This window comes from Hypomesus transpacificus, chromosome 4, assembly GCF_021917145.1.
Source record: "Hypomesus transpacificus isolate Combined female chromosome 4, fHypTra1, whole genome shotgun sequence".
NCBI lineage: Eukaryota > Metazoa > Chordata > Actinopteri > Osmeriformes > Osmeridae > Hypomesus > Hypomesus transpacificus.
The window spans coordinates 490,595-503,934 of NC_061063.1; the positions used below are offsets into that span (position 1 = coordinate 490,595).

The window sequence follows — 13,340 nt, forward strand, 5'->3', positions numbered from 1 at the left end:
AATAAACACATTATTATTATTATTATTGTACTGTGCAGGTCTGGAGTCAGGGTTGTCATGGCGACTGAGGACTTACCTCTGAGGCGGAGGCACGCTGGGTGAGCGAGAGCGCGCGCGGGCCATGTGATTGGAGGCCATCACCTGTTCTGGAACCGATAGGGTGGAGCTTTGGAAGTCCCGCCCATTGTGTCGGTAGTCTAGGCGACCACATGACGGTAGAGGAAGAGGAGTCAGAGTTAGAGAGTAAAATCAATAGATAGAATTCATGCAGCATGTAGTTTGTAGCCTATAACATGTTACCTGTAGCATGTAGCCTGTTTAATGTAGCATGCAGCCTGTTTTACATATAATTGGTACAGAGTTTGTTTTTTATATTGAGCTTCACAGAGATCAGAGCAACATGCAGAACAATCCACATATTACACTGTTGGTGTGTTTGTGTGTGTTGGTGTGTGTGCAAGTACACTATTGTTTTCTGTGAGTGTCTGTTAGTTTGTTTGTGTGTTTGAACAAGTGACAGATTTCTAAGGCTGCGGAAAAGTGAAAGCATGTTTGAGGTTGTGTGTGTCTGTGTGTGTCTGTGTGTGTATGTGTGTAGGTGAGCATCCCCAGATAAAACGCTTTGTAATCTTCTCTCTAGCTTGATCCCTTAACTTGATTTGTGCCTATGACGTTCAGCGGGTGTCAGGGATAAGAACGCAACACACACATAACACACACACAACACACACACACACAACACACACAGGAACCCTCCACTTCTGTACCTCTAGCAGTGGCCAAGAACGGTCTCAGAAATCCCTGAACTTAGAAAGTCTCTCTGTTGACTTAGTTCACTCGTGTTTAGGGCCATACATGCATATCAGGGTATGGATAGCTGGTCTTTACCAAAGCATTGTGGGTGTTGTAGTTTAGTTACCTGATATAACTCCAATGCCATCTTCACAGTCAAAATCAGAGAACTCGATGTCACTGATCCTCTGAGATCCTGGGGAGAGAGAAGGAGAGAGAGAGAGAGAAAGACAGAGAGAAAGGGAGAGAGAGACAAGGAGAGAAAGAGAGGAGTTGAAGAGGAGTGTGTAAGCACGGTGTTTAGCCCTCTCTGCATGTCGTGACATCACTGTCTACCCCCGTGCAGGGTAATCTCCTCAGGGTCACCAGAGGGTCATCAGGGTCAGCAAAAGTGACCACTACCACTGACTGGTGTTACACAGGGGTCACAAACCTGGAGCAGAATCACAACATTCTCTAATGTTTGATTATCAGGCACACACCCCTAATCAATGTTTTAACTACAAGCTGTTGTGTGCGTCTGAACTGGCAGGGAGAGGCATTGAGAGAGAGACAGCACACACAGGGCAGCAGAGCACCGGGGTAGTGAATGGGGGAGAAGCAGAGGATACAAGTCACCATACGACACAGCACTCTGTCAACCCACGACAAGCACTGGCAGGAAGGACAGGTCGGCAGACAGGAAGCTGTCATCGTGTCAAAACCATGGGAATGATATGCAGCCATATAGGATTTACGTTGGCATTGCGGTGCAGAAGTTACCTCAGAGTTTAGCGTAACGTTAGCAAAGAGGCTAAAGCCAATGTGCTAATGTTTACGCTAAGTTTGGCTACCCGCAATGTTTGGGGGCTATCTCGTTGTTATGATCAGTGACCTATGCACTTTTGTAAAGCTCTCTTTTGGAAGTCGCTTTGGATAAAAGCGTTTGCTAAATGAATAAATGTAAATGTAAGAAACTTAGAGGTTATTGGCACCCTGATTTGATTGATACAAATGCTAAAGTTAGAGTAAGAAATGTTTTTCTAAAGTAAGTGTAATTTTTTTGGGTTGCAACTGTACAGTTTAGTGCCAGAGCCCTCCAGACAATGGAAACTAAAGTTAGCGTTAGCATTGCCTACTATGGAGGCTAACATTAGCTGGCTAGCTGTGTGGGATGCACGGTATCATAAGGCTGGCTAGCTGGGCGGTGTGTGTGTCTGTGTGTGTGTGTGTGCGTGTGGGTAGGGGTCGGGCGGTGTGTGTGTCTGTGTGTGGTTTTGTGTGTGTGTGTGTGCAGGGGTGAAGCAACACACACACAGGCCACAGGGGCTAGAAGTGTAGGTGTCAGAACACACACAGATCACTGGTTACCTGAGTTATAGAATGGACCCTTGTCTGGAGGGGAGAAAGGCAACATTAAAGCAAGTGAACAGTGAAAACACGCGTGTATACTAACCGGGTATGTTAGCTTGTTTGTGTATTTGAGTGCGCGTGTGTGTATATACGTGTGTCTGTGTCCACCTGAGCACACGTGTGTGTGTGCGCGCGTGTATTTGTAGCACTGTGTGTGCATATGCCTGTGTACATGTGTGTGTACGTGTGTGTGTGTGTGTGGCGTACTCTGCAGCCTGCGTGTGGGGCTTTCTCCAGGCAGCAGGCGTCTCTGCAGGTAGGGGGAGGAGGAGGGCAGAGGGAGGGACGACACGTCGTGGGTCAGCAGCTTGTACCAGTGAGCCTGGTCATCCAGCAGGGCTGTCTCCAGCTCAATCAGGATCTGGACACACACACACGCACACACACACATGTAGACACACACACACACACACAAATAGTTAATGAACCAGTTCCATTTGTTGCAAACCTTTTAATCTGCAATATTGAAAGCTTTTTATGGAATACGGGTGTGCGAACACAGTACCTGTGTGTGTACACGTGTGTGTGTCCCAGAGGGTGGGATTATTTGTGTTCACAGTGCGTGCGTGAGTGAGTGTGTGCGTACATGTGAGAGTGCGCGTCCATGTGTGCACGTGTAGCTACGTGTGTGTGCGCGTCTCACCTCCCCCAGGAAGTCGCTCTCCTCCTCGCGGACCCTGGCCTGGTCCCAGAGGGTGATCTCCAGCATGCGCTCCCTGAACTCCCTGCGGTGAACCGGCATGTACATGAACGTCTGGTTCCACTTGGGCTCCACCGACTTCTTCACCGTCTTGGTCCTCCGCTTGCTCTTGTCACTGCGGGGGTCACACCCAACACTGACGCTGAGTCACAACCAGAGGAGCAGAGTTACAATACTAAGGGAGAGGAGAGGAGGGCAGGGAGGGGGGTCGGACGGCGGAAGAGAGGAGAAGCGAGCGGAGAGGCAGGAGAGCAGGAGAACGGGTGGAGAGGATAGCAGAGGAAAGGAGGAAAAGACAGGAGGAGAGGAGAGGAGGGAGAGGGCAGGGAAGGGGCAGGAGGGGGTGGGAGAGGAGAAGAGAGTGGAAAGAGAGGAGAGGAGGAGAAGAGAGGACAGCGGAGGAGAGGCGGAGAGGAGTCGGTGTACCTTCTGTCTGGGAGGAAGTAGATCTTGACGTAGGGGTTGAGGGGGCGTCCGTCCTCCCGGGCAGGCAGGTCCTTGGCTCCCAGGATGGTGACGATCAGCTGGTGACCCACCTTGTCGTACCACAGCTTGACCTGCAGAGGGCGCATGGTGGCGTTACACACATACACGTGCCTCCTCCCGCAGAGACAGCTCCTCCCCCTCTCCCCTCCCTCCCTCCCTCCCCCAGAGACAGCTCCCCCCTTCCTCCACCAGAAACAGTATCCCAGAAGTGGTCAGATGTGGCTGGCAGGGCTGTGGTGTGGACAGCATGGTAAGACCAATCACATCAAGTTAGATCGGGGATTCCCTCCTCTTAGGGAAGGAAGGAAGGAAGGAAGGAAGGAAGGAAGGAAGGAAGGAAGGAAGGAAGGAAGGAGGGAGGGAGGGAGGGAGGGAGGTAGGGAGGGAGGGAGGGAGGGAAGGAAGGAAGGAGGGAGGGAGCACTCCAAGGAGGGAGCAAGTATAGTAACAGATCCACCCACGAAGGAAGGGAGCTATAGTATTTCCTTCATTCCTTGACAAAAACTTTCAAAGACAGGCAAAGTAAGACACTGGATTTGAAATAATATAAATATGAGTAAGATATACATGTGAAATTTATGAAAATAATAATTTCATTCAATTGGTAACCCCTCCAAAATATGAAGCTTTAACTGAAGATGACAGAATATCTTTGAAAGTATCTTCTTTCAGAAGAGCCAGCTATGAGCTAAACAGGCAAACAGAACATCAGCAGACAGCTAGCTAACTAGGCCATCAACACTGTAACATTGTCTATCCAGTGATGTCAATGCATCTGGAAGTGTGCAGAGATAACCCAGGTACAGAGATCAGCTACTGCCAGTGTTATTGTGGTATCAAGATGTGTTCCATTCTCTGCTTCCACCACACTCATGCCCAGACTTGGCTTTGATGTGCAGTATAGCACAGTACACAACAGCATAGCAGAGTATAGTATAGTATAATATTGCTTAGCTTAGTATAGTACAGTACAGTATAGTATAGAATATTATAGTGTAGTGCAGTACAAAATAGATCTACATCTGGAGGAACTACAGCTAATATCCACACACAGAGTGTAGAAGCAAGCAGGAAGCGCTGAGCAGAACGACTACTCTAGACTACACACACCTAGAAGAGTGATAGAACAGCGAGATGGAGTGGTCAGACAGAGTGATGAGATAGAGTAATCTGATTGAGCGATCAGATCTCACACCTGGCTGGAACGCCAAGAAAGAAAAACAAGAGGAGCTCTACTGGAAAATGCAAAGTGTCTGTGTAGAGAAAGCCCTGCAACACTTGAAGTCGCTGGGCTTGGAAAAGGTCCCTCCAGCTCCACTATACATCCACTCCTCCTCTTCACTAAGAAGAAGTGTGTTAGTAGCGCTGTGGGTGAGCCCAGGGCTGGGACTGACCCGTGAGCATGGTAGCAGTCCATGAGACAGACGGGATGCACAGGACACTGTCTCTTTGGAGGCGGTCAGGACGGCACATGGAGCACCACGCATGAAACTGGCAGGTCACGGTGTAAACATCAAACTTTGATAGAAAGATCAAGTATGAATGCTATCATCTGCTGTGCATTTTCCATCTAGCGCCGAAAAAAACTGCAAGAGAGAAAGATAGAGAGAAAGACAGAGAGAGAGAGAGAGAGAGAGAGAGAGAGAGATAGACAGAGAGAGAGAGAGAGAGAGAGAGAGAGAGAGAGAGAGAGAGAGAGAGAGAGAGGTAGTATGTGTCTCTATCAGTAGACGTGTTACCTGGACCCTAGGTACAAGGGGCGTGGCTCTTCTATTAAGGCATGGACTCTGGGTGAGCAAAGTTACACAGAGAACAATGCAATCAAATCAAAGCAAAACTGACAAAGTCGCACAACAACAACAACCAATTCAGCCTCAGAATCCAGTCAACAATATTCACATTATGAACTTGGATTGGACTCGCACACATACTTGAATCAACTCCACCAATGTGTGTGTGTGTGTCTGTGTGTGTGAAGAATATGCACACACATGCACACGCTTCCACTCATCTCTGCTGCTGACTTCAGCAGTGTAGATTAAATCTCTCTCATCTTGCGCTCCAAAAAGTTTAACAAGGAAACCCAGTGAGACTTCAAAGCTGGGCCTCGAAACATGCGGCTACATTTGAGCTCAAATTAAAACAGTGTTTCAGACATCTGCCGCACGTCTTCTCTCGTTTCCTCCGCTGAGGGTTCGGATTCATCTCCCTGTCTTCCTCAAAGAATATTTCACGACTCCTTTGTACTGAATTATAAGAATGACTGTAGCAAAAGTTCAAACTTAAAAGTTGAAATGAGATAATGGTAAGTAGTTCCGTTTTTAAATTGTGCATCTGGAAGTCCAGCAAGTGTTCAGCACAAACCCAGCTGGTCTCTCTTCCTTATTAACCTGTCTTTCCACCTGTCTCTCCATCCTCTCACCTGTCTGAAAAGACCGAACACCTTATATTGTCCTGCTCCAAACACTAAAATGTCCCAAAGCTACGATTTACATCTGTGGTTTGACCCTACTAGAACTGGTTACGCATTCGCCTGTCTCACCATTCACCTGTCTCTCCTGCCTGTCTCTTTCTGGAAGACCACGCGTTTTTCAGCACAGGTTCAGCTGCGGTCACATCGAGAGCCCTCACGACCCTCAGTGGTGCCCCCTGTGGCTGGAGGCTGGCAGTGCAGCCATAGTGCATGCTGGGTACTCACCGAGACCTGTCCAGACATGAACTGGGGGGGCTCCCGCAGCATCCCAGGGCTCATGGGGGACGTGACCGATATAGAGGGCCCCATCTTCTGAGACTCAAAGGAACTGGAGCCTGAGGACACAGGCACACACACACACACACAGACACAAACACACACACACACAGTTGTAGGTTTACATAGGCCGCTCAGAAACTGTCAATAGGAACAGGACCAAATAATTCCAATGCGTCTGTTTGTGTACTCATTATAAGTGGCATATTAGGTTGAAACTTCAACACGTTTTGGGCAATGTTTTGATGTGTTGGTTTGTGTCTGAGTGCGTGCGTGTCTGTGTGTTCGCAAGTATGTCTGTGTGCGTGTGTGTCTGTGTGTCTGTCTGTGTGTGTGTGTGTGCTCACTTGATTCAAGCTGTCCGTGACTGCTATCTGGCATTCGGGAGACGTCTCTGTGTAGACAGATACATACATTATTATATTATGTTTACAAACATACAGTACATCACATACAGAAATACCATCAAACTGAAGTCTTGAGACCCACCTTAAATACTACTGTACATGTCAGGTTTGAGACCCACCCTACACACTACCGTACAGGAAAGGTTTGAGACCCACCCTACACACTACCGTATACGACAGGTTTGAGACCCACCCTACACACTACCGTACACGACAGGTTTGAGACCCACTCTACACACTACTGTACAGGAAAGGTTTGAGACCCACCCTACACACTACCGTATACGACAGGTTTGAGACCCACCCTACACACTACCGTACACGACAGGTTTGAGACCCACCCTACACACTACCGTACACGACAGGTTTGAGACCCACCCTACACACTACCGTACACGACAGGTTTGAGACCCACCCTACACACTACCATACAGGACAGGTTTGAGACCCACCCTACACACTACCGTACAGGACAGGTTTGAGACCCACCCTACACACTACTGTACAGGACAGGTTTGAGACCCACCCTACACACTACCGTACAGGACAGGTTTGAGACCCACCCTACACACTACCGTACAGGACAGGTTTGAGACCCACCCTACACACTACCGTACAGGACAGGTTTGAGACCCACCCTATATGCCGAGACACCACCAGCTCCACCTGGGGCTCGGGTTTGGAGTCCAGGATGATGTTGTAGACCTCCTTAAACGTGGCGCCCTGGAGAACACGGCCGTTCCACTCCAACACCTGGTCCCCTGAGGGGGGGGGGGGGAGAGAGAGAGAGAGAGAGAGAGAGAGAGAGAGAGAGAGAGAGAGAGAGAGAGAGAGAGAGAGAGAGAGAGAGAGAGAGAGAGAGAGAGAGAGAGAGAGAGAGAGAGAGAGAAAAGAGAATGTGAGAGATAGATAGAAAGAGAGATAGATGAAGAGAAAGACAGTAAGATGTCGGCAGTAATAAGCTGTGGTTGTCAGTAAGCCAGGGTATTAGACCCATCAGCACGTCACTCCAAAGCTCATTACATCACCAGCTTCACGCTAGATTGGCAAACACCACGCTGCTTGAGGATGTATATGCACGGGGGTCTGTGAGTGTGAGTGTGTGTGCGTGTGTGTGTGTGTGTGTGCGTGTGTGTGTGCGTACCTGGCCGCAGGTGTCCTACAGTGTCCGCCAGACTCCCTCTCTTCACCTTGGTGATGAAGGCACAGAGGCGACCCGACTCAGTCATCTTCCCCCCCACCACCTGCCACACACAGGGTAGGGTTAGGGTCAGGGGTCAGAGTTAAGGTCCAGGCTTTAGGTCCAGGGGTCAGGGGTCATCGTCTGGGGTTAAGGCTTCAGATCCAGAGGTCAGGGGTCAAGACGTACCTTGAGACCCAGCAGCGCTCCGGTATCCTGGGGAATGGTGCCGTCTTTCATCCGCTTGTTCAGCAGGATCCGTCCAATCAGACGCTCGCCATCTTTAGACGGTTGCCATGACACCGGGTGCTGCGAGGCCAGAGTGACAACACACCTCGTCTCTCATGGCAAGAGTACATACCATAATAGCAATGATCTACTTCAAACATCCCATAATGTAGAGAGGGGAGAGACTGGAAGACTGGGTATGGATCTAAATATAGGTGCGAGCACAGCAGTGACAGTAGAGCAGACACAGAGGAACAGATAGAGAGAAAGAAAAAGAGAGGGTAGATAAAGATAGAGAGACAGAGAGCAAGAGAAAGAGCAAGCAAGAGAGTACTGGAGAGAGCAAGCAAGCGAGAAAGAGAGAAAGATATAGAAAAGACAAAGACAGAAAAGGAGAGAGAGACAGACAGGAGCTAACAGTGGATGATGTTCTTCTAGAGAGCAAGGTTTTAGATTGTATTCATTTAGCAGAGGTTCTTATCTAAAGCGACAGATGGTGTGATAAAAGCTAAACTAGGAGACGGGAGGGACAGTCCAGCAGAAGAACCAGTCAGACAGCAAGATGAAGAATAGTCTCAGGGAGGAGGAGGAGGGTGGTGATGACAGCTCAAACAGGAAGTGAGGCAGATGAAGGTGGATGGTAACAGGACGTGAGGTAGAGGAGGGTGGATGGTGACTGGAAGTGTGGAAGAGGAGGGGGAAAGGAAACGGGAAGTAAGGAAGGGGAAGGTGGATAAGAACAGGAAGTCAGAAAGGGGAGGGTGGGTGGTGATGACAGCTCAAACAGGAAGCGAGGAAGGTGACAGTTGAAAGAGGAAACAGGAAACCTTGGTGTGTGAGCATACCAACCAGTTGAGACCACCACCTCGTGATACGAGCAAGGGAAGCAAGAGAGAGAGGAAGAGAGGTAGGAAGGGAAGAAGAGAGGGAAAGAAAGCGATAGAGGTGTGAAAGAGATGGAGGAAGAGACAGAGGAAAGAATACAGATACAAGAGGGAAGGAAGAAAGAGGGAGGAAGGGAGACAGAAAGAGAGAGAAAGGAAAAGAAAAAATGACAGGTAGACAGAAAGAGAGAGAAAAAGAGAGAATGAAGAAAAAAATGATTGGTGGACAGAGAAGTAAAAAGTCAGAAGGAGAGGGAGAAAAAAACGAGAGAAAGGGAAGTAAGAAGTTCTGTGACACACTGGCATACAGGCCAATAGCAACCAGGCACAGGTAGCAAGCCCCTCCCCCTGGACAGGAAGCAAGATAGCTATCTCCGCCCCTTCAGTGGGAGCATGCAGGGCTCGTGTCCAGCATGATGACATCATTTCTCCATCTTCCTCCATACTTCTATTCCTTCATCACCCCATCCTCCTGTCTCTCCACCCCCCCATCCCCACAGTTTTCCCACCCGCCCCCCCTCCTCCCCAGCCCTCCCACCCACCCCTCCACCCCCCCAGCAGTACCTTGTCACTATGGCTAAGCTCCTCGTTTAGTGTGGTGCTACTGCATGTGTCCACGCCCGAGTCTTTGACCTGTGGCTCGCACCACTCCGGGTCCTCGTCAAACGAGCGCCCCCCCAGCCCCACCATCCTCCTGAGCCTGTCTGCCAGGGAGTCGGAGGACTCCAGCAGGAGGGCCTGCTGACCACGGGGTTCCCTGTCTGCCCCCTGACTGTCACCTGGGGGAGGGGGGGAGGGAGGGAGGTGGAAGGGGGAGTAGGCAGGAGGGGAGGAGGGGAGGAGGGAAGGAGGGAGGTGGAGGGGGAGTAGGCAGGAGGGGAGGGAGGGAGGGAGGGGGAGTAGGCAGGAGGGGAGGAGGAGGGGAGGAGGGGAGGAGGGGTGGGAGGTTGGAAGGGAGGAAGAGTAGGTATAGGAAAGAACAGAGCGGAGGAAGGAGAATGGGGTATAGAGGAGGGGAGGAGGGAGGGGTGGGCCAGAAGGAGGAGTGGGAGGAGGGGGGAGGGGGGGAGGGGAGGGCGTAGGGTGGCGATGACAACAACAAAACAAACAAAAAACATGGTAGGGCGAGTTAGGTTCGAGAGATGGGAGATGGCAGGGATCCGCCGGGGAGGGCGGGGTCATACCATAGACATGTGCGCGGCTTCGCTATGCCACGTTGCATGGTCCCACCACTGGCCATCCATGTCTCCTAGAACAAGCGGGGTTCAAACCAAACACACACGCAAAGCAGAGGACAGGTGAGAACAGGACAGAAGCGCTTCAGACAAACACACAGGCAGGGAGACAGAGAGACAGACATAGACAGACCTATAAACAAGAAAACACATACACGCAAACATACACACACTCACATACACTCACTCACACACACACACACACACACACACTCACTAGGGGTGTAACAGTGCATGAACCGTCACAGTACGGTCGTCACAGTTCAGTGCATGCAGTCAGACAAGGAATGCATCTGAGTCAGTCTTGTACTTAATGGAAAACGATTATGAGGCCAATCAAATGAAATGGGCAAGAACTCAGCACAATGTTCCCTCATCTGTCCTTATTTAAGTGCTGGGAGTTTAAGAATGCATGTGGCATGCTAGCTTGATAGAGCGAATGGCGGTTTGTCGTTGCTCAAAATGTGAAACGGGGATTCATCGGACTTTGGCTCAAATACAGCATCTCCATCTTGTAGACAAGACTTTTGTGATCCGATTGATATAACATTTAGGATGTGGCACTTAAGTCATATGAAAAGAAACCTAGCATTTGGGATTTGTTGCTTATTCCTGTTGTACCAAATTCATATCGAACCGTGACCCAAAAACTGCGTACCGAACTGTGACTTCTGTGTACCATTACACTCCTAATACTCACACACAAACAACCTTGCATTGATATAACATCCTTTGTTTGACCTGAAGTTGACCACATAGTCCACCTGTACGATAAGGTTAAACTGGTATAACTTTCAGGCTTATCTGCTTACACCACAACACAACCCTGGTCAACCCTAACTGTTCACCATAACCCTCGTCAACCTCCCCCAGTGTCTTTGAAGCTTGAGATGGTTCAACCGTGACACAACCCAGATCAACTGGGGTACACTTCCCTAAGTCTCTTTGAACCTTTTTGATGGGTTAACCCTTGTTCAACCCTGGTTGACCTTTCCCAGTCTCTTTGAACCTTGAGCTGATTCAACATTAACCCTAAAAGCGGTTCAACTGTGGTCAACTTTAACTCTGGTCAACCCCAATCAACCATGGTTCAACCAGAACTAGTCTCTCTGAGCCCTGAAATGGTACACATAACTTCCAGATCCTGATTTTCATAGTCTGCTTGTTCATGTTTGCTAGTCTGCATGGGTCATGTTAGCTAGTCTGCACAGTTCATGTTAGCTAGTCTGCATGGGTCATGTTAGCCAGTCTGCATGGGTCATGTTAGGTAGTCTGCATGGGTCAGTCCCAGGTTAGCTAGTCCGCATGGGTCAGTCCCAGGTTATCTAGTCTGCATGGGTCAGTCCCAGGTTAGCTAGTTTGCATGGGTCAGTCCCAGGTTAGCTAGTTTGCATGGGTCAGTCCCAGGTTAGCTAGTCTGCATGTGCCAGTCCCAGGTTAACTAGTCTGCATGGGTCAGTCCCAGGTTAGCTAGCCCGCATGGGTCAGTCCCAGGTTAGCTAGCCCGCATGGGTCAGTCCCAGGTTAGCTAGTTTGCCTGGGTCAGTCCCAGGTTAGCTAGTCTGCATGGGTCAGTCCCAGGTTGGCTAGTCTGCATTAGCCTGCATTGGCCGGTGGCTGCAGGTAGAGTGTGTAAGCAACTCCTTGGCCAATGAAAAGTCATAGTCTGTTTGTCTGTGGTGACATGGACAGCTAGCCTGATAGGATTTGAGAAGAGCCGCAAACCACACACACACACACACACACACATATCCAACACAGACACAAACCCTCCAAAACACACACACACTCCAATGCAAACATAAACACTCCACCTCAAACGCACACACAAATTCAACAAATTATTCAACACAAGCACACTTCAACACACTGGAACACACACAAAGGTGTTCTGGAACAGACTTGAAGACTACCTGATTCTCTAACAGTGATGCTGCACTTTTCAACCAGGGCTGGGCACACCTACACACCTGTCTGCCTCCATGATGTCTGCATGCCTGAAGGCCTACCTGCCTGCATGCTTGTCTGAATGTCTGCACGTCTGTCTGCATGCCTGTCTGCATGCCGGTCTGCATGTCTGTCTGCATGTCTGTCTGCATGTCTGTCTTTCTGCATGCCGGTTTGCATGTCTGTCTGCATGCCTACATGTCTGTCTGCATGCCTGCATGCCTGTCTGCCTTTCTGCATGTCTGTCTGTCTGCCTGTCTGTCTGCATGCTTGCATGCCTATCTGTCTACAGACCAAACTTCACCACTCAGCTAAAGACAGTGACCCTCTCTCTCTGTATTTATGTAAGGATTAAATAAAAGGATTCGATTGATCCTAGGTGAGCGGTGATAGCTAGCTGGAAGACTAGCTAAATAAAGAATGCCCAAGCAAGGTCTTTCCTGCAAAACTTTACATTAAGGTTACAATTTCTACCATGTAACTACAAAGAAATACATATAATAGCCATTTAGTAGTTTAAATTATTCTCCTTCAGTACAATTACCATACATCCATCTGTGCCTTCTAATTCGTACTCTGCCTTTAAACACTTTTATAATAACCTTTACCGCTAACTCTTAATACCATTTAATTATATAGCAATGTGTAAGCATGTACAATGTTGATACTATAGATACTGCTATGTAGTGGTAGTTAATGTAACATTAAAGTAAAGTGTTGCTATGTAGTGGTTGTTAACTTTAATGTCAAGGGTTGCTATGCAGTTACATGGTAGTTAATGTAACCTTCATGTCACTCTTGCCTTCTGGTCTATATAGCAGACTGTTACACTCCTGAACAGCAAGGCATGTCTGAAGTGTGTGTGTGTGTGACATGTGAAAGCAGGAGATCATATCTCTCTTTCACTCCCACTCTCACTACTCCATCCTTCCATTCTCCCACCACTCCACTTTAGCTTGCCAAAACGGTGTTACTGGTGAAGATAACCTACAACCTCCACCTCTCACACACACACACCTTTTACACACACACACACACACATACACACACACACCTCAGACATACACACACCTCACACTACACACACACCTCCATACCTGCTGCATAATAGGACATCAAACCTACACTTCACACACACACCTTTCAGACACACTCCTCAGATACAGTCTCTCTCTCACACACGCAGCTGGTACCTTCATTGGAGAAGAAAATGCTATGGCCCACCTCTAACCTCTAACCCCCTCCAACACACACAACTCGCTACACACACACCCCTGTAATGACACACCCACCCTGGTACTCACAGGACTGGGAGCCCCCCATGGGAGGGTGGTCAGAGC

General features: G+C 49.1%; 1 protein-coding gene across 1 annotated transcript in view; it reads right to left on the reverse strand.

Moving 5' to 3' along the window:
* The window catches only part of rims2b (regulating synaptic membrane exocytosis 2b), a 52,834-nt gene that overhangs the window by 22,362 nt on the left and 17,132 nt on the right, over positions 1–13,340 (reverse strand). Inside the window, exons 5-16 of the mRNA XM_047019593.1 lie at positions 9,383–9,597; positions 7,896–8,015; positions 7,671–7,770; positions 7,164–7,287; positions 6,467–6,513; positions 6,069–6,178; positions 3,311–3,441; positions 2,828–2,999; positions 2,392–2,545; positions 2,143–2,166; positions 920–988; positions 77–197 (exon numbers count right to left, since the gene is read on the reverse strand). Of these exons, the coding sequence (XP_046875549.1) occupies positions 77–197; positions 920–988; positions 2,143–2,166; positions 2,392–2,545; positions 2,828–2,999; positions 3,311–3,441; positions 6,069–6,178; positions 6,467–6,513; positions 7,164–7,287; positions 7,671–7,770; positions 7,896–8,015; positions 9,383–9,597 (1,387 nt within the window). The remainder of the gene's footprint in view (positions 1–76; positions 198–919; positions 989–2,142; positions 2,167–2,391; positions 2,546–2,827; positions 3,000–3,310; positions 3,442–6,068; positions 6,179–6,466; positions 6,514–7,163; positions 7,288–7,670; positions 7,771–7,895; positions 8,016–9,382; positions 9,598–13,340) is intronic.